Source organism: Balaenoptera physalus (genome assembly GCF_965194825.1).
Source record: "Balaenoptera physalus genome assembly, chromosome: 12".
Classification (NCBI taxonomy): domain Eukaryota; kingdom Metazoa; phylum Chordata; class Mammalia; order Artiodactyla; family Balaenopteridae; genus Balaenoptera; species Balaenoptera physalus.
The window spans coordinates 63,295,060-63,316,246 of NC_138897.1; the positions used below are offsets into that span (position 1 = coordinate 63,295,060).

At 44.1% G+C, this 21,187-nt stretch overlaps 2 protein-coding genes across 11 annotated transcripts in view; one reads left to right on the forward strand and one right to left on the reverse strand.

The window, feature by feature from the left end:
• Positions 1-1,091: 1,091 nt before the first annotated feature.
• Positions 1,092-8,291, reverse strand: ZBTB14 (zinc finger and BTB domain containing 14). Of its 6 annotated transcripts, none has more exons than XM_082418727.1 (5): positions 7,139-7,266; positions 6,855-7,020; positions 5,895-5,979; positions 5,712-5,793; positions 1,092-4,568 (listed from the first exon to the last, which is right to left on the reverse strand). In XM_082418727.1, exons 4-5 carry the CDS (start codon positions 5,712-5,714, stop codon positions 3,222-3,224), a joined length of 1,350 nt encoding a protein of 449 aa, XP_082274853.1. In that variant the 5' UTR covers positions 5,715-5,793; positions 5,895-5,979; positions 6,855-7,020; positions 7,139-7,266; the 3' UTR covers positions 1,092-3,221. The 6 variants fall into 6 exon arrangements, with proteins under 6 accessions (XP_082274853.1, XP_082274850.1, XP_082274854.1 ...); XM_082418724.1 differs by having other exon boundaries at positions 6,767-7,020; XM_082418728.1 differs by lacking the exons at positions 6,855-7,020; positions 7,139-7,266 and adding an exon at positions 8,149-8,264.
• LOC309640215 (uncharacterized protein) overlaps positions 7,029-21,187 on the forward strand; it is a 29,261-nt gene continuing 15,102 nt past the window's right edge. Inside the window, exons 1-4 of one of the 5 annotated variants that reach the window (XR_014252090.1) lie at positions 7,029-8,483; positions 11,329-11,457; positions 12,855-13,096; positions 20,816-20,860. Coding sequence is in view for 1 of the 5 variants with exons in the window: in XM_082418722.1 (XP_082274848.1) it covers positions 7,039-8,243; positions 11,108-11,264 (1,362 nt within the window). In the remaining 4 variants the exon portion in view is untranslated. The other 4 variants (XR_014252093.1, XR_014252091.1, XR_014252092.1 and 1 more) reach the window with 4 other exon arrangements.

Consider the following 21,187-nt stretch of genomic DNA (forward strand, 5'->3'; position numbering starts at 1 on the left):
AGGGGGAGAAAGTTCCCAGTTACAAGGGGGTAGGCAAAAAACGGAGACAGAATGCAAGGCACAAGGAGCAGTTAGACGTCTCAGGATGGGAGTGGGCGTTCATCACATAGGCAGGGAATCCCCATCGCTCACGTGCTTACAGCTTTCAGTGAAGTATTAGAAGGAAGCAGGATAAATTTAGGCCCTGGTCTCTCACTGCGATGATTTTCAACGGTTACCTTGCCTCCAGCTGGACGTCTTATTAGTCTCCTATACATTTGGTAGGGGTGGCGTGCTGGGTAAAGGAGAAAGGCAGGCAGATGTTCAAAGTAAAGGGCAGACAGGGATGTGAGAGCTGTTCTCCCTTTCTCTGTAACTCCTAACTCAGAACTCCAGACTAGAACCCTTATCATACTAGTTCAATTCCACTTACACAAAGGGCTTTTACATCTGCCCTGGGAACTAATCACCACTAACAGCATTACTCCGGAAAATGAATTCCAGGCTCCCAATGACTAAGTTACAGATAACCTTACAGGACATAATCCATTAAATTGGAAACTGTATCAACTTGCCTCACTCTCTCCACACAATTTTTTCCCCCAACACAATAAGAGGAATTTGTTAATATCAGCATCACTTGATGGTGACCTCTGTAATGTCTAAAAATTCTAAATTTGTGATCAAGTTAATTAGCAGGCAGATAACCTAAATTTCAGACTTCCTAAAATTCCCTTCCTCAGTCCCTGCCAATGCCGTGCAAGTTGGCATAAAAAGCTAAATCAAGTTTGTAGACATTCTCTTTGGACAATAGAAAAAGGGTAGGTGGTTTTTGTATAATGAAAAAGTGGTAACGTTGACATTGGAATTTCCTTCCCTCTCACAAGGCAGATTCAGTGTAAGCATGTTTCAGAATTACCTCCCTGTGATGGGAGGTACCCTTGAACTGCTGGACATGAGATGAGGGTTTCATCATCCAGGGGACACTAAAGCCAGCTGGGTGGGGAGAGGCAGGCTTAATGACCAGGAGACAGGACAGCTGCCATGTCATGACCTTGCTGCTGCCCAGAACACAAGGAACACATGCACAGATGAACCCAGCACCGGTGGCAGAAATTACAACACAAATATATTTCTCATGCAAAATAGGACAAATGACACATATTTACATGATGCAAATAAAGTGCTGAATATTAAGCTTTCTTTTTGGGGTACCACCATGCTTAGGTGGTTTCAATGAGGGTTAATGCCACACGGTGAACCTGCAATTCTGTAAAACCAGGACGAAGACAGTATAGAAAATGCACTTTAGTAGAAACCTGGGTATGTGACAGGTTGCTAAGAAAAAAATGAAAACAGGAATGACAGAAGTATATTTTCTTTTATATACAAAAACGAAGGCCCCAAAAATGATTTGCTGAAGTAGCTATCCACAAGATGTTAAATTATTTTTCCTTTGCTTTGGTTAAAACAGTCTAGGAACAGCAATCAGTTCCCTTTCTACTAATAGTATATAAACACAGTGACAGGACTACTTTTAGGAGAAAATAATCAACTTTTAAGAAAAAAAATTAAATTAGTTTTAAACTAAATTAAACATTTACCAATAAATAAGTTTCTTAAAAAGGTAGCATCTTCATCCTACAATCCTGGGCATAACATATACACCAATTTAAAAAATAAAATTTATCTCACAATTATAATTACAGGTGTTAATGCAACAAGCTAGGAAATGAAATTAATATATCTTTAAAAAAAATCCTAGCAACCAAAAATAAATTTTAAAAATTGACATTTTTCAAAAATGGTACATTCTAAAATAATTAATACTTTATTACAGAACATAATTCAAACTATTGATGGTATTTCAATATATTCCTAAAGAATGTTTAAAAAGAAGTTTCATACACCAGAATTGGAACAGCACTTATAATTCCATTTACAGCTATGAAAAGGCAGTCAACTTCCACTTGAAAGTGTAACCAGTGATGAAATATACTTCAAAAACATAAACATTTGGTCTGACAATCTTTAATACTGGTTAAAAACAGACTGATGTTTGCTGCTGATGGAAGTAACTTTAATCCAATGTGCAAAAAAAGTGCAGCTGTCTACTTGTACTTGAGATACATAAGACCAATGCTTCTGTACTATTTACACACTTAAAAAATTTTAAACGTCTTGATTTAAGGAAGGACACTGCATCTCCTTTATGGATAAATCATGTGCTACAGAAAGCCCAAAAGCTTGATGACACTCTTTTAAGTTACACAAATGTATCCGAAGAGGCATACCTGTTCTTGTCCTAATTTTGATCCTAAACAAAAATCCAATTTCAAAATCAATTAGGAATTTATTTGATCTAGGAAATCTTGGAATTGTGGCAAATGTGCAAGCCTTGTCTCTGAGAGTCAGGTTCCTATACTCCTTTTTCTAACCCTCTCATCACTGGTCCATCCCACAAACCCCGTCGGCTGCAGAGTGGCAATGCCCGAAATAAGAGGAATGAAAAAACTCAAACCTCAGACCACCAACATGCCTTCGGGACGTGTGATGAAACCTTTGGGGGGCAGGTGTGGGCAATCAAAAGGGATGAAGAAACACTTCAGCAAAGCAACCATTATTTGTCCACAAAAACCACGAAAAACAGTGATAGAAAATTAACAAACCAAGTATATAAATCTGAGACCATTTTGCATTTCCACAACTTGTTTTCACATCTGCACACGCAGGGTTCTTGGTCAACCACCCACCCGTATTTTCTGCGTCGACACAAAGTACTTTTACCAAAGTCCTTAAAAATGCTGTTGTAACCCTAAGTCACACAGAACGGTGATGATCAGGAAATCAATTCATTCAATTATCACTCTGTGCAGTGCGCTCCCCGGTGCAGCAAGAGGAGAGAGGAATTTAAAAAAGGAACAGAAGTCTCTCACTTCTGAACTGGACACAAGAGTTCTCAAAATTAAAATCAGAAATCATAAAAAAGTGGGGCGGGGGGTGCGGATGCTTACTGGCAACATTAATACTAGACACCAGACGGGACAGTGAAACTGTTTGGTCAGAACCAAGGAACGGTATTTCCTTGAAAAGTTTTCAAAACACCCAACCAAGCACTGCCTTAAGTCCAGCGAGTACAATGCTCCGCAAGTTTCCACCGAAATGCAGCGGCTGGCGTTCATGGGTCAGGATGCAGGATGCCGGCGGAGCACCCCTGCCCCGAGCATCCCGGTCCCCCGCCTCTAGCTGCAGGCGATGGTCTCCAGCTGCTGCTCGGCCTCCGCGGCCATGGCCGCCGCCTGCAGCTGCTCCGTCTCGCTCTGCATGGCGCTGGGGGTGACCTGCTTCCGCTCGCTGTGCATATTGTTCTCGTGCCGTTTCAGATCCGACGCCTTGGCGAAGGCCTTGGTGCAGGAGCCGCACACGAAGGGCTTCTCGCCCCGATGCCTGCGCTCGTGGTCCTTGAGGTGGGACTTGTGTTTGAAGGCCTTGTCGCACATGTGGCAGGCGAAGGGCCGCTCGTTGCTGTGGACCCGCTCGTGCTTCTTCAAGTCCGGGGCGCGGATGAACGACTTGCCGCACACCTCGCAGCTGTAGGGCTTGTAGCCCGTGTGGATCTTCAGGTGCTCCTTCAGGTGGGCCTGGGTGGTGAAGCCCTTGGTGCACATCTCGCAGACGAAGGGCCGGTCGGCCGTGTGCAGCTTCTCGTGCTTTCTCAGCCTGCCCTCGTCCGAAAACGTCTTCCCGCAGGCCTGGCAGGCGATCTGCTCCCGGTGGTGGCCGTACAGCAGGTACTCAAACTTCATGTCGCTGGCAGCTGTGGTCCAGCCTGGGGTCTGTTCATCCTTCACTTCGCTCATCCCATCGTTAAATGTTAAGGCTTGAGGGGTCTGGGATCCCAGATCCTTGGACTCGGGGGTCTCCATGGATTCGACTTCCTGGCCATAGCAATTGACTTTCCGCACCTCCTCACTCCCCAGCTCTTTCAGGATCGCTTCCTGGACCCTGAGCGTCGTCGTGGGTGACTTGCCGTCCTCCTGACTTGGGGGGGTGCCTTCTACCGTGTCATCGGAGGGACTGTCGTCTTGGTCTCCGATTTCCTCCACGTCATCATCCTGAGTGTCAGCGGCATCTCCAATGGGGCGATTGATCTTGAGGCAGTACTTGCTTTTGGATTGGCCGTTATTTTCGTCAGGACTGGACACGTCCCGCTTCTGAGAACAGAGTTTATCCAAAAATCGGATACCGAGAATCTGACCCGATGACATCATTAAGTTAACATCTTCTTTTTTCACAGAAATCTTTGCCGTGTACATGTAATTCAGGACCTCTTCAAATATATCAGAACGCAGAAAATCTATTTCTATTACTGAAGAGCTATCGACCTCAAGCTTCTTGAAAAGCTTTTTAAAGTAGGTGCTGCAGGCGGCAAGGACACACCTGTGCGCCCTGAACTTGACATCCTCCACCACAATCGCGATATCGCAAAATTCTCCTTCCAGGCGCTGCTCGTTTAGGGTTTTCAGAAACAGAGTTTTATGATCATCGTCATTGTATTTAATGGTTTCAGACATACTGATGAAAAACTCCTACAAAAAATGTTTAAAAAAATACTTTGGTAATTATGCACAATACTTTTTCCATACAGAAAATACAGGGAGATTCTCATTTTCTGATCAATTTCCGGTCCCTAACAATTTCAGAAAGTCAATGTCAGGAGTGGTTCAAGAACATGAGGAGAAAAGACGGATCCCAACTTAGGGATATCCATATTGTTCCTTCTACTTATCTTCACTGTACTCCGCATTTGCCTACTCACAGTAACAGCAACTTCTACCGAGCACGTGATAACTGCCTGGCATTGCGCTACATGCTTTTCTTTCCACGTCTTCACAAATGCAATGATCAGATGGCCTTGAGAGATAGGTATTACTACCCCACTTTATAGATGAATTGAGGAACCTGCCCAATATTCTAGTTATTTAGTGGAGTATCAGGGCTCAAATCCAGGCACTCTAGCCCCCAAACCCGTGCTTCCTGACAACTACGGGTAATAATGACAAATAACTCAGCTTCAAGGTTTAAGAAACAGGTCTCCAGCAAGCATCCACCAGTGCCATCTGCTGCGTCTACTCTAATTTCACGCAGAGGAAGATTCAGTAAAATTTCACACAGAGGAAGATTCAGTAAAATAACTAGCAGCTCTCAGTGTTCTGCTTCCTTGACGGAAGAGACAAATTGCTGCTGCAGAACCAGAGAGGGATATCATTGCCAGAACATTCCAGTGTTGTCTTCTAGTTTTTCCACACCAGTTTTGGGCCACTTGTGAACAAGGGTCAAGGTTTAACATGACCCTCAGAGAATCAGATGACATTTGGGAAGACAGTGACGAGAGGCTTCAGCCCCTCTGGATGCCGATCTATCTGCCATCCAGATCAAAGTGTCATCAAGATTGGATGCAGTTGACAAGTGCTGCGAGTGTTTTACAAGCAAAAGAAATCTAGAACTGGCATGGAAGACATCTGCCGTGTGTTAAAGTGATCTTTTTAAAATAATGTGTCCTGTTGTGATTCTTTTCAAAAACACTGTTCTTTTCTTTTATTCAACAAAGTATAAATATGAAGAAAATACATATGTCTCCTAAAGAATGCTAACACATAATTGAGAGAGAGACATTTTAAAGCTAACACCAAACAATATTTTCAGGACTTAATATCCAAAGTCATAGTTACCATGAACAACTCAGGCTATTATCTTAATGCTTTAAACACCAAATTCTTCGGATCAGAATAATTCTGATCAGGGGCACGCCAGTCCTACAAGAGAAAAGGACATACAAGAGTAAGGTAGGCTCTTCCCCTATCCCAAATTCTAAACAAGAATGTTTTCAAGAATTGATTTTTAAAAAGAAACTTTCCTTTTTTGTCTTGCCATTGGCACCTGTACCTATTTTCAGGTTGGGAACACAGAGGAGGGTGGCTGGCAGCATCAGGTCCAGCTCTGAACAGATACGAAGGAGAAAAGGTAAGGGCTGGAGCACTTGCAGCCTGCAGGGGGTGTGTGCCGGGAATGGGAAGGATGGGTTGGAGAACCACTGAGGGATTTCCCCTCACAAAGCCCGTGTCCGTATTTGTAAGGATGTTGATTGCGGCACAGATAGAGTAAAAGCCAGTAAATGCCCCCTACCCCTACCATTTCCTGTTGGATACACAGCCTTCCACATTTTTCTCTAGGTTCATATAAACATAGAGTATATATACTTTTAACAAATATAGACAAAGTTAGAGAGGTACATACACCCAACATTTAACATTGGAGCAGAGGGAACAGTAGCTGCTTTCTTCTATCCACACTTGTGTGTGATGTAACATACGTTACTTAAGCTACTCTGGTCTTGAAGCTTGCATTTGAGAAATCCAGGTGTTTTTGCCTCTATCCCTACAGGGAAACTCAAAGGATTCTAGATTTTTGCGAGTTTTAACTTTTACCAGAGGGACTCCATGCTGCAGACTAACATCCTGAAAAACATAAAGTCTCCTCTACTGAATGGTGACCACACAAACTTGAGTGTGGTAGGACCAGAGTCCTGAAAACCCTCCAAAGTTCCCTCTAAGGAAAAGCAAAAACACCGTTAAGCTGCCTAAAGTGGCAGGCTGTTTTCTTATCTGCCAAGTGTGAGGGTTGAGCAGAATTATTTCTAAGGATGCTTCCTACTCTGCCTGTTCCCTGGATGCACCCCAGCCTGTAGTCACCCCCAAGGGAACGCAGCCAGGCAAAACCTTCCTACCGGGTCACTTCCTACAGTTGCCAGTCGTTCTCCCTAGGGCTTGTGGGATAAAAGCCCATGGACCAGGCCCAGGAGTGGTGTACAGTACCCATGGCAACATAGGAGTGTGCTGGATTTTTTTATTCTTTTTTTCCTTTTCTGGTCAGTGTGTTATTTGGCCCCCACTCTCTCTCCAGATCTCTGAGGACCATTTTTTTCTGTTGAGATGCTAAGTTCAGGTGAGTCAAGCTGGAAGATACCCGTGGCCAGTATCCCTGCAGGTGGAGGGAAAGATGAAAACCAATCACACCTCCAGAACGAAGCTGCCCCTTTATTACGCTTCTCCAAACCGCCGCGCAGGGCCGGAGCGAACTCCTGTAAAGCCGAACTTACATAAGCGGCGGCGACGGCCGCCTCCCCGACCCCGGGGCCGCCGCGACAATGGCGGCGGCACCACTTCCCGGTCAAAAGCTGGCAACTTCGGGATGCGGAGGAAGCAGGGAACGGAGCGGAGGACCCAGGGAGCCTCCAGAGCCTCTCCAAGCCTCGCTCCCATCTCTTTCTGCCCAGGAGGTGGGGGACGGGATCAAGCCGTTTGCACTGCTTCCCGAACAAAAGCTCCCGCCCGGGGAGCCGAGAGGTGCCAGGGCCGCTTTCCCTTTCAGAATCCGGCTTTTCGGCGCAGGCTGGGGCCGCGGCTCCGAGCGCGGGAGGCAGGACCCACGGCAGCCCCGGCGGCGGGGAGCGGGAGCGGGTGTGCGGCCCGGCTCCGCAGCCCCGCGCCGCGCCGCGCCCCGCTCCGCCCGCGAGCCCGGAGCTCGCGCCCCGCGCACTCCCCGGCCGGCTCGCGCCGGGCCCTCCCCCGCCCTCCCGCGGCCGGGGGCGGGGGCGGCGCGCGGCCGGCTTCCCGAGCTCCGCGGGCGCTCCCGGGAGTGCGAGCGCCGGGGTCCCGGCCCCCTCCTCCGAGGGCGGCTGGGGGCGGCGCGGCGGAGCCCGCGGAGCGGAGGGGCGGCGCCCGGCGGGCCGCGCTCGGCGCCGGGTTCCGGGCCGTCCCCACCCCCACCGCGGTGCACTGCGGCGGTGCGAGCGGGGGCGGCCATGAACTCCGCCGCCGAGGCTCGGCGAGCGCGCGCGCGGGGCCGCCACTGCCGCCGCCCGGCCGCTGCCCGAGCCCGCTCGCCGGCCTGCGCGGCCCCCGGAGCGCCCAGGCCCCTCGCCCGGCCCCGCTCGCGCCGCGCCGCCGGGGCCGCCCGCACATCCTGGAGCTGACTGGTGCCCCAGAGCGCGGCGAGAACGCGCTTCTTCCGGGCAGCCCCGCCGCGCCAGCCTCCGGCCTCCCCCGCGCCCCCGCTCCCGCCTCGCGGCCGGCCCGGGCCCCTTCCGCACCCCCGGCCCGCGCTTACCTGCAGCCTGGCACAGCCACAGACACTTGCCGTGGGTTCCCCGCGCTCACTGCACGCAGGCCGGGGACGGGATGGACGCGGGGCGCGGGGGCACGGTGGGTGGCAGTGTGTTTTGGATTTTTTTTTTTTTTTTTGGAGTTTGGGGAGGGGGCGGGGTGGGGAATCGTGCACGTCCCTGATGGTAGGAGCCCTCCTCCTGCACGAGCACAGAATGTCTAGCCGGCCGTGAACACCCCCACCGGCACCCCCCCTTCCCGTGCATGCGCGGTGCGGGCGAGGGGGAAGGCGCGCCGCCGCCTTGCGCAGGCACGGAACCCGACTGGGCCTCTAAATGGGTGAGCAGGGAAAGGGTTAATCCGGGACCTTGCGACGCTTTCGTTGGAGTCTACGGGGCCGCCCCCGGAGGGCCCTGGCCTGCGCACGCGCGCGCACGCGCGCGACTTGGGGCGCGCGGAGCCCGCGCGCGGGAGAAGCGGGGGGCGGGGCGGGGCTGGGGCGGGGCTTCGGGAGCGGTGGAGCGAATGCACGAGCGCCGCTCGCGGGCACCCGCCCCGCCTGCAGCTCCCGCCTCCCGCTTGGACTCTCGAGCTCCCGCCCGCGCCCGGCGCCGGCACAGCCCCGAGGACGCGGGAGCCCGGCGCTCCCGTGCGTGTGCATGTGCGTGGGCAGTGCCGCCTTCGGGCGCGCGCAGGCCGGGCGCTGCGTCTGCGGGGCTTTCCCGCGACTCCAGGGCGGGCGACCCGGGCACCCTCCCCTCCGCGCACACCGGCGACAGCGAGACGCGCGCTTGCGGGCGTTGGGTCTTAGCTGGTACCTCTGCCACATTTTTGTATATGGGGAAGTGGTAGGCGCTCAGTAAACATTTGCAGAACAAATGCAAAAAGTGACACGTTTCATTTGGAATGTAAGGGGCGACCCCAGTCCCGCATGAGAAAGGGATCACCCCTAAAGCTCTGGATACAGCCAGGGGCGCGCCCACGCTCCCGCATATCCCCGGAAACTCGCAAGGAAAAGTCAGGGGGCCTGGAGGCTGTAGCTTAACCCTGGCAGTGGAGCACCTGGGCTCGGTTTCATTTGCAGCTCACCCGGAGAACTCGGATGACTCAGGACTGTTTCCTACATCCCTGTTCAGCAAAGTAATGATTCCACTGCTGTGGAAGCATCGTCGCGTCCCCTCTAACGCGGTGACGGACCTGGGAGGTCCCTCCTGCTCCCGCGTTTTCTGCTCACCTGCACACAAGAAGCTGGACGGCCCCCCAAGGCTCCGTAGAGTCGCTTGGGGGGCTTTATCACACTTGCTTTAACAGCGTTTCGCCAGAACATTCGTAATTTAATCTAAAAATTAGTGCAGGACCGTCCACGTGGGCTTGTGTGATGATTACAGAAGATAATGCTTGTAACAGGTACATAAGGTACATAAACTTTAAAGAAATTATATTGTGATTGTGTTAAATTCCAGAGAAATTCTGTACAGTCCGAGGTGATTTTGTAGTACTAATTGACGTTGGTTTCAATATTTCGAAAGGTGCTTTTTATACACATCCTTTTTGATGTTCACAAAAGCATGGGGGTTAGTGGGTCTATTGAATGAAGCAGGGTAGAATAGACCAGTTCTAGAGTCAGACATATCCAGCTCAAATACAGAGTACATTATTTAACTTCTCTAAACCTCACTCTTGTTCTCTGATAAGAGCCGGGAATTGTGAGGATTAAATGGAATAATGCTCAGTTAAGTGCTTAGCTCTAATACTAACCTGATGGTGTTAAATTACCTGCCAACTCTTTGTGGATAGCGGGTTTAAGTGGCAGGGGCAGAACCGGAACCACCAGAGTTCAGGCCCACACTTGACACCTAGGTAGCCATGTTCCCTCTGATGCCATGCTGGGCCTGGTTATTCTTACATAGCTTTTAAAGTTACACGTCAATCCTGTCTGTGTTTTTATAGGGGGATAGTAATAGTACTATATCATAGGATTATGTTCTCAAGCACTAAAGCTGTCACTTCATTTAGCAGTGTGTCTGATGCACCCCCCTTCTCCCATACCACTTAATTGCGTAGGTTTATACACTCATTCTGCATATATTTATCTGTCTACTATGTAAAGACTGTCTTTTTGCGTATGGCTAGGTAAAGTCTTATCAGGATTTGACTAATTCGATCCAATTAAAATAGTTTCGCAGAGTTCTCAAGCACTAGAATGCATTTCTCAAGTGACAGGTTCCATGACATCTTGGTTTTGCATCAATTAATCCTCCTTTTTGTTTGCTTTATGTGCTAGTCACTTGGTCTCTGCCTGGCTGTCCCTTACTTCATGGGAATCATGGGATGAGTCTAAATGAAAGGGGACACTCTGTGGGATGGAAAACTACAAAGGAAGGGCCTGACCCAGACCTGGCACCTCACCTTAACCCAGCAGCCTTACCCGGGCGCCGCCCAGCCTTCATTAGGCCCTCAATAAATATGGGCGTACAGATAAGTGACAGCCCAGAACTCAATACCATGGGGAGTTATAAGGACACACCGTGGGGTTGATGGGGGGGAAGGGGTGGTCAGGACCTTTCTGAAATACACAGACCTGAGGCCGTTGAAGGAAGTCTTCTTGCCTCTCCTGCCAGGAATGCTGTCACTGTACGTGGGACTCTCAGGCCGACAACTCTGCTGGGAACACCTGTTCCTCACCTGGGATGCCCGCAGCCTCCTCTTGAGTGGAGCCTGCTTGTTAGGATTGTGAGGCCTGGAATACGGGGCCTGTGGCAGGAGTCTGGGGTGCCAGGGTCTAGAGTGGCTGTGAAGCAGCCCCCAAGGGACATTGGTAACGTTAGATCATTTGGGTGGAGTTGATTTCTCCATCACACTGATCTTGGGCCCTCTGACCAGTGGAAGATGGGCAGACAAGAGGGTGCATGAGTTCTGAACAGAGGCTTTGAGAAGCAGCCTGTGTTCCACTCTCCCACCAGGGCTTGTGCGGTCCGCCGTGAGGGGACCGGGCCCAGGTTGCCACTGCCTCTTCTGTCTGGGCCCTCAAATGACAAGCAGGCCTCAGAGAATGAAGCTGACCTGAAACCCAAGCCCAGCCAAGCCCAGGCAGGCAAGAGCTCATCCACAAACCCATGAGTGAGAAAGAAATGCTTGCTTTGTTAGGCACTGGAAGACTGTGTTTTATGCTTTGTTATTGCAGCCAAACCTGAAACACCTGCACAAGGAAAAATATCCCACCAAATGCCAGGAGCACCCTCCCCTTGCTGCTCTGAAAACACTGGACACAGTAAATGAACAAGAAATAGATCTAATCCCTGATGACATGGAGGTATGGATACACACATTCAAATATAATCACATAAATAATTATACAATTGCACACTGTGATAATGCTACTAATGAAAAGTTACACATCCCAGAGTCTTATGGTAAAGAGGAACTCATACTGATTGAGAACGCAGTGAAAGCTTCTCCAGAGATGTACATTTGAGACCAGAAGGATGAGGGAAGACAGGCATCTTCGGGGTTGCGGGTAGCATTTCAGGCAGAGGGAGAATAGCATGAACGAAAGGGTGGGAGGGGCTTGGTAGCTTGAGTCTCTGTGGGAGGACAGAGTGACCGGAGCCCAGTGGGCATGAGATAGGTCAGTGGAACGGCGGAGCTCAGCACATCTGGGGCTCTGTGGTCCATAGTGAGGGCTGTGGATTTTATGCTATGCATAGTGAGAACCATCAGGGGCTTTTCTTTAAAACTAACATTTACTTAGGTAAGCATATTAGTCTCATAACTAGGGTAAATGCAGCCCTTGGAATGCAGATATGGTCTTTGAATTTCAAATACCTCCAATGGCGCGACTGCTCGTATAAAACTTTTCCCATAGTTCAGGTTATGGGGAACATTTTCGACACCATCAACTGAATTACTATCTTTCACTATCTGGAAATAAAAGTTAACAATTTACTCATGAAATTTACTTTTGAATAAAATACATTTATCACGCTATCCTAAGAAGTATTATAATATGATTCTGGTCAAACTTGCACATGAGCAAGTGTATGACAACAGCAGCTTTGAAATGAAATGAAGGAAAATGGTAAATTAGCAGAGAGACAAAATATTGTTCTGTTTCTGGGTCAAGAGAAGAAACTTGTTAAATGGCAACAATAAAAATACTATACACTATCCAGAAATCAAATTAAAAAGAAGCAAATTACTAATGAGATTCACATTTATAGAATATACATTTATGGAACATTATCCTAAGAATTATGATCCCATGAAGTTTTCACTGGAGTTACTGTATAATCACTTAAATAATAGCAATGAAACCAAATGAGAAAAAGCTCAAACTTATTTTAGAAGAAAGATAAAAAATCATTATTGCTGTGTTTCTGAATGATTTTAGGGGTCTTGCTAAGAACAAAAATATTGTAATTATACTACCTACAACTAGAATAAAATGGAAGCAATTAATTGATAAGATTCACATTTAAATAATATACAGTTATAAAACATTATTCTAAGAATTGCAATTATATCAAGCTTACATTTGAGCCATTGTATAATCTCTTAATAGCAATAAAACTAGAAGACAAAAAAAATCAAAGTTTCTTTAGTAGAAAAGGGGGAAAAGCACCTTGCTATAGTCCTACATCTTCAGAAATAGGCTTATTGGAAGGTGGGCCTGCTTACCAGGTAATTCACTTCTGTTTTCTGGCTTTGTAGATACAAGATTGAATGGAGCCCTTGCTATGGATATTTCTTGTTGCCCATTTTGGTTGTGCTGGGCCAGGGAAGTCCCTTGGTGGAGCGAATTTCTGGGGAGGAAGAGAAGAACAGGGTGTCCTCAGGAACTGCCCCCGGGACTTCTCTGTCACATCTGATCCCTGAAGAGAGAGAGAACCTGGGCTAGCAGCTCCCTTTCAGGAGGGAGGGTTGAATCAAAAAAGTTCTGAACATCTTCCAAGGTAAGGAGCACCAGGACAAGCTTTGCCTTGCACTTGGAGAAGAACTGCTGCATAAGGATAGAGTCGGCTGAATGAAGGGATCCTTCCCCTGTGGGTTTGAACTTGATGGGGCATCTGGTCTACCCTGGGCATCAGACCCTGGATCCCCATGCCAAGATAGCCTTTGCTCCTCCTCCTCTGGAAACTGGTCATCCAGAGGACCCTCTCATGGTTCTCTTGGGTTAACATTAGAGGGAGCTGGGTGAAGGGTTTAGAGGAACAATGTATATTTTTGATAACCTCTGTATATATAATATTATTTCAAAACAAAAAGGTTTACTGTATAGGTTTACCAGAATTATTTTTCTCTGGTTACTTTCAAGATTTTTTCCTTGTTTTTAGTTTTCAGCATTTTAGTTATATTTCTGGGAATGCATTTTATTAAGATTATCCTATTTGGGATTTATTGAGCTTCTTGAATCTGTAAGTTTATATATTTCTCTCATTTGGGGAAATTTTCAGCCATTATTTCTTCACATTCTTTCTCCTCTTCTTCTGAGACGCCAATGACATAGACATTGGATTTTTAAAAAATTTCTCTTAGGATTATAATATTTTTCATTTTTAAAAATATTTGTTTCCCTCTTGTTCAGATTGAATAATTTCTGTTATCTATCATCAAGTTAACTGATTTGTCCTTTTGTCATCTCCACTCTGCTATTCAGCCCATTCAGTGAGATTTTTCATTTCAGTTGTCTATTTCAGTTCTAAAATTTCCATTTTCTTTTTCTTTTAGTTTTCTCTTTCTTTTCTGAGACTTTCTATTTTTTGATTTGTTTTAAGAGTGTTCATAATTGCTTGTTGGGGAATTTTAATAAAAGCTGCCTCTAAGTTTTGTTATTTAATTCCAACATCTTTGTCATCTCACCGTTACTTTCTGTTGATTGTCTTTTCGGAAGTGAGTTGAGATTTCCTGGGTCTTTTCATACGGAGTAATTTTGGATTGAGCCTTAGGTATTTTCAATATTACATTACAAGACTCTGGGCCATGTGAAATCCTATGGGAAAATATTGATTTCTTTTTCTTTAAATTTTAGCAGACCATCAGCTAGGTCAAGTTCTGGTCACAGGTTTTAGCATACATTCTGTGGGCTCTTGCTTGGTATATTTGCATGCTATTTGGATGTGTCTCAAGTATTTTCAGGCACTGGCCAGTGTAGAACCTGGGCAGCAATCTGTCGGTTCAGTTCTCAAAGTCTTTAATGTGCTGATTAGGATCAGATCCACACATGTGCAGCTCGAAGGTGAGCCTAGGATTTGTAAACAGCTTTATGGCTGTTGCTTTCCTGGGCTTCTTCCTCTTTGTGACTCCCAGGCACCTTCTGCCTTACTGGGGCTCCCTCTTTCTATCCTCAACCAGAAGGTAGGGGAACTTGCATGACCGCCCCTGCATCTAGAGCCAAGTGGTTGGAGAACCAGAAGGAAAAAAATTGGTAAACTTGTTGTTAGTTTGGTGATAAGCTTGCTTATTTTCTGATACATTTATTTTAAAGAGCTATCCATTTCTTCCTCGGGACTGCTTTCCCCTTCCCAATGTATTCTTCCATGTAGTTTTATTTATATTCAGTTCTGTGTGTTTCTTAGGTTTCTTTATGACTTCCTTTTTTTTTTTTTGAAGCAGACCAACTTTATTTTTTTTATTTTTTTATTTTTTAACATCTTTATTGAAGTATAATTGCCTTACAATGGTGTGTTAGCTTCTGCTTTATAACAAAGTGAATCAGTTATACATATACAATATGTTCCCATTTCTCTTCCCTCTTGCATCCGCCTCCCTCCCACCCTCCCCATCCCATCCCTCTAGGTGGTATGACTTCCTTTTTTAACCCATGTTATTTAATAATCCAAGTGTGATAAATGTTATTTTGTTTCTAATTATATGGGAATTTTTTTGACCTATCTTTTTTTATTTTGTAATTCTTATTTTGAAAGAATACAGTAAGAAGAATTCCTATATTCAGTTTACCTTTATCCAGATTTACCACTTGTTAACATTTTACCCCCATTTGTTTAATCATTTGCTCACTGGGTCCCTCTCTCTCTTACTCTTCCCCCTCTCTTTCCCCCTCTCAGTCTCTATGTACACACACACACACACACACACACACACACACACACACACTCACACACTTTTTTTTCTGAACCATTTTTTAAGAGTAAGTTACAGATATTATGCCCCCTTTCCCTAAATCTGTCAGTGTGTGTTCTTAAAAATGAGGACAATCTCTTCCATAACCACAGTACTATGATGAAAATCAAGCATTTAACATTGATACACTATTATCTAATCCACAGCCCTATCCAAGATTTCACCAGTAAGGTCCATTACAGTGTATACCTTTTTTTTTTTTTTTTCCCTGGTTCAGGATCCAGGGTTACCCATGGCATTTTTGAATTTGGCTATTATGGAGCTGTACTTTCATCATTTATTAACCTTTTTTATATGCTTCAATACCAATACTGGTCCTTCTTCCAATTCTGTGATTTGTGTTATGCTAAAACATCTCTATGAGGATGTTTTGTATCTTTTAAATTTTAGAATATCAGGGGCAAGACTCCTTCTCTTCCCTGCTGTCATCTTCCCCACTGTCAGAGAATGTTGTTATCTTCCTATAGGCCGGCATTCCTAAAACCTCAGAAAAATTCTGGTTGCCATTTTTTCTTCTTCTCTTTACCTTGTGTCAGTTGCAAAGCTCAGCTACTTGATTTACAACAGAGTAGAGCAATGATCTACACTTGAGAGTTTTCTTCATCTCTGGAGAACAAACCTCAAGATTTGACTTTTGTCCTTGAGCAAAGAATATTTCATCTGCTAAAGTGAAACACGTATTCTTATATTACCATTAAAAATATTTTATTCTCCTTGAGCTAGCATGTTACTGAAGCTGAAATTGGTCTCCTCTGGGCTTTTTTTTAAAAAAGGTGAACACTTTCGATGCGTGGTACAGCTCTTCATCCATCATATGGGCTGATGCTTGTCAATTACCCTTCGCCAACTCGCTGACAGTGTCTGGACACATGACACTCCAGGCTGTCTGAACCATTGCACTCCAAAAGAATGACACTTTTCTAATTTGCAACTGCAATTCACATAAAATCTATTAATAATACTAGAAAGAAATATCTACCAAATTCTATTTATATCAAATTCCTTTCTCTGTGACCCAAACTGTTTATGATTATTTTCCCACTACTTTTTGAAACTGGTCTTCTATCATGTTGACATTATAAGCCTAAAATATGTAAACTATGTGTTATATTATTTTTGATGTTTAATGAGCTGTCTAGTTTATGTATCACATATAGAATCAAGTCATCAGTTTGCTTTAGAATTTAATGTTTTAATTTATCAAAATTATCATCATGATGCCAAATATTATTAAAACATTTCAAAAAAACTGCAAAGTATTTATCCTTAGTTCTGGTGAGCTAAAGTTATAGTTTCCTTTTAGGTACAAAAAAAAAGGTATATTGGTAAATTGATTTCTCAGTCATAAGGACTTCACATTCACCTTAGTAACTCAGTGAAAAACTGAAATAAAAATTTCTCCAAATGGAAGAGGGAACCCTCCTACACTGTTGGTGGGAGTGTAAATTGGTGCAGCCACTATGGAAAACAGTATGGAGGTTCCTCAAGAAACTAAAATTCAAATTGCCATATGATCCAGCAATCCCATTCTTGGAAATATATCCAGACAAAACTATAATTCAAAAGATACATGCACCCCTATATTCATAGCAGCACTATTACAATAGCCAAGACATGGAAACAACCTAAATGTCCATCCACAGAGGAATGGATAAAGAAGATGTGATACACACACACACACACACACACACACACACACACACACACACACACAATGGAATACTACTCAGCCATAAAAAAGAATGAAATAATGCCATTTGCAGCAACATGGATGGAACTAGAGATTATCATACTAAGTGAAGTAAGTCAGAAAGAGAAAGACAAATACCATATGATATCACTTGTATGTGGAATCTAAAATATGACACAAATGAACTTACTTACAAAACAGAAACAGACTCTCAAACATAGAGAAAAACTTATGGTTACCAAAGGAGAAGCGGCAGGGGGAGGGATAAATTAGGAGCTTGGGACTAGCAGATACAAACTACTACATATAAAATAGATAAAAAAAAAATAGATAAACAACAAAGTCCTACTGTATAGCACAGGGAACTATATTCAATATCCTGTGATAAACCATAATGGAAAAAAATATGAAAAATAATATATATTTATTTTTTACTGGATCACTTTGCTGTACACCAGAAACTAACACAACATTGTAAATCAACTATGTTTCAATTAAAAAAAAAAAAGTCTCCTGCTTCAATTCAGTCAATTCACTTCACAAATGCACATTGAGCACCATCTATGCATAAGGGATGGAGGACATAGCCATGAGCAAGACAGACATAACCCTGCTCTCAAGGAAATTATAATTTAGTCATGGAGGGGGAGGAGGGTGGAGAATTTGGTGTGGTAGAGGTAAAATAGTCTCACGATACCAGAACAAAGGGGTCAGTTGCTGAAAAAAAAAAAAAAGATGTAGCAAATTGTAGCTGCAAATAAAGTCACCCCCAATAGATTAATAAGTTCACAATTAAATACTAGGTAGGGTCCTGGTAATGTTTTAGAAGAGACAGTCATCATGACTGTGACAGTAGTGAGTACCGTAATAATGGCTAAGACACAATGTAAGTTTCACTTCATTTCTAATATTCCTTAAAAAAAAATCTTTTTGCCAAAGTTTGTTTCTCATATTTCAAAGGGAAAGGCCTTTATCGCATCTGTATTTTAGGGGAAGCAAACTGCAAGATGTTTGAAATTCATGAGGAGACACATTTGTTTCTGGCCCCAAACAATCCTCTATTCCCCAAAGACAAAAATTTCCAAATGTACCTTACAACGTCCTGGCAATCTCTGGAAGCTGAAAATATTCTAGTACCTGAGATTTCAGCTAAAAATAATTCTTTGATTTTTCTCTGCTGACAAGAGGGAGATTATGATATCTTCTTTAATAGATAAAGGTCCATGGAATGGGCGATATCTGATAACTTATCTTAAAAAATCTTCATGTGGAATGCTGGCTTTATTTTGAACTTCCAATCCAGCTCATGGGCATGCATGCATACTGTTCAGATTTCATTATTTATGGTTCTGACATAACTTTAAGAATAGCCAGTTAGACAGGAAATAGAAGCAATTATTTAGTCTCCTAGTCAGCATTTTTATTGATGCTGACTCATAAATTCCTTGATATGGTCACGTCTAGCCAACTCTTCCTTAATTTGCATGCAGTCACGAGAAGGAATTATGACCCTGAAATCACAGCCGGAAATCTCTCAGCTTTCGTGACTCCACAGGGCGTCCATTGATAACTGGCTTGTCATTTGCTCATTTTTACCTTTGCTATTATTTTATCCCCACACAAATCACTTGCCAAATGTTTCTGGAAGCAGCACAGTTGTTTTCACTTGAAACAACCCACTGCTGGATGCTTATATTTCTTCTACTATCAAATTCAGTAACTTGGTCTGAATTGCTATACCTCTAGTCACAAGTAAATCAACGCTTCATGTGAAAGTTCTTATTTTTATTGTCGAGGTATTAAATGCAATCAAGACTCATAAAATGATTTATTCCCCTGTGGTGTAGAAAGGACAGTAATCAAGTATATCCAAAATCATTATAGTCACCACAGCAGCCAGATTGAACTAGAATCCAAATGATCTCTAGACTCTGTCATGCATCCTAAGTCCTTTTTTCTCTTATATTTGCTGGTCTTAGAAAAACAGATATTCATCCTAGTAGCCTTTAGTTGAGGTGGTCATTATGATTTTTGTACAGTGCTATGAAATTAACATTCACATGTATATTTCACGTGGGTCCCCTGCATGTAAAAATGCTTTTGGGAGAGCATTGGATTGGGAGAGTCAATATTTCTTTTTTCTTAATTAATTTCTTAATTTATTGATTTTTGGCTGCGTTGGGTCTTCATTGCTGCACGGGCTTTCTCTAGTTGTAGAGAGCACCACTCTTCGTTGCAGTACACAGGCTTCCCATTGTGGTGGCTTCTCTTATTGCAGAGCACGGGCTCTAGGCGTGAGGGCTTCAGCAGTTGTAGCGCACAGGCTTAGTTGCTCTGTGGAACGTGGGATCTTCCCGGACCAGGGCTTGAACCCGTGTCTCCTGCATTGGCAGGCGGATTCTTAACCACTGCGCCACCAGGGAAGCCTGAGTTGATATTTTAGAAATGGAGAAAACAAGACTCGGAAGCTAAATGACTAGTCCAGGATGATACAGGTACCAAGTGGCCCTGCAGATGCTGGAATCCTTTGACTCCCTGACAAGGCTACCCTCTCTGTACTCCCCTCAACAAACCAAATAAAACAAATGAAGTTAGAAAGTAGAGGCGATGTGTCTGACAATTGAAAAAAGGATCTCATTGCTGGGATGGACAAGCAAATGTGACCTTTTGTTTGGTTCTGTTACAAAACCATGATCTTCTGTCTTCCATTTGATGTCTGTAGTTCCTGGGGTTTCTTCCACACCTTTAACCAATTCCATTTGATAGAGACGCCCTTTTGTCTAACGTTGCTTTTACTTTCAGACAATGAAAACAGTATGGGGTTAGAAATTTTATCAACCTAGGTCTGAAATTCAATTCTGCTACCATTTGTGTGACCTAAAGGCATGAAAAAAGTCTCTCCCAAGCAAAACAGTAGATAAATGAAAATTTACCTCCTCATTGAATTGCTGTGACGATTTTAATGATAATTCCGTTTATGCATAGTGCCTGGCACAGCGAAGGTAATCCACAGATGCCTTTCCTTTGATATGATCATATTCTGCCTTCTGTGTGCATTTAGGTTATGTACGTGTTTTATAGTTACGGTGCACTGCAATGATGGCCAAGAGAATAAGGGAAAAACGAGGCTAAGATGGATTCAATACACATCCTCTAAATATAATATTTATCTGGTCTAACATCTGTATCAGCATGATGAATTTCAATTAAAGTATCCAGAATCTCCTACTGGAGCAAAAATCTCTTAGTAATCTATACATGCAAATTATTTAAACCTTATATTTAGAAAATGGTGAACAATACAGAGATTCTTTTAATCCAGTGCCATAGACTCACATGAAAGGATGCGTGAACCTAAGTGTACCTGGTTAGCTACCATTCCCTCGTTTATTAAATAAACATTTATCGAGTTCCTTCCTGGAGCCTGTTAGTTTCCAGGTAGAGAAGCAACCAAAAGTTACGACGGGCATTCTTGAATTCTAATGTGTCTCTAATGTGGGGAAAGATGGGTTTCAAGTAAACTTGGAATCCATATAATTTCAAAATTGACCTGACACTAAGGATTCCCTGCAACTATCAAGCTGTTTCATGATGGCAGGTAACCGGAAGGGGGAGCTAGCCCCTTCTGTTCAGTGTCACCAGTGTCATTTCTACCACACTAAAGGGGTTACCTATCGTGAAGTGCTGCCTTCTGGCCAGCTGGCCCAAGACTCCTGGACACACCTGGGAAAATGGGAAAATGACATAAGAATGTTCCTTTCGATTTGGACTCTGATTTTACTCATGAATGTCAAAGGAAAAAGAAGCCTTAGATCATCTTATCCATGCCTCTATTTTACAGATAAGGAAACTGAGGCCCAGAGAGGCAGAGCCTTGATTGACATATGTAAGTGTGCATATTTATACTAAAAATTATTCGTTGTTTATCTGAAATTCAAATTTAACTGAGCACCCTGTATTGTTATTTGCTGAATGTGCAACGATGTCCAACAAAATAAAATGTTAATCCAGTGTAAGTAAGCCTTTAAACAGTGTTATCAGCCCCGTTTCTATAGTCATTTTCTTATTTCTAAAGGTCTCTATAGCATTCCTAATTCATATTATTTGGGTATCTGTAACTTCAAGGATGCCTTTCATTTGTTGGAGTGGAAATGATTTTAATAGTGATCTGAGATCATTTATATAATTGTAATTAAGCTTAAGTAAAGTACTT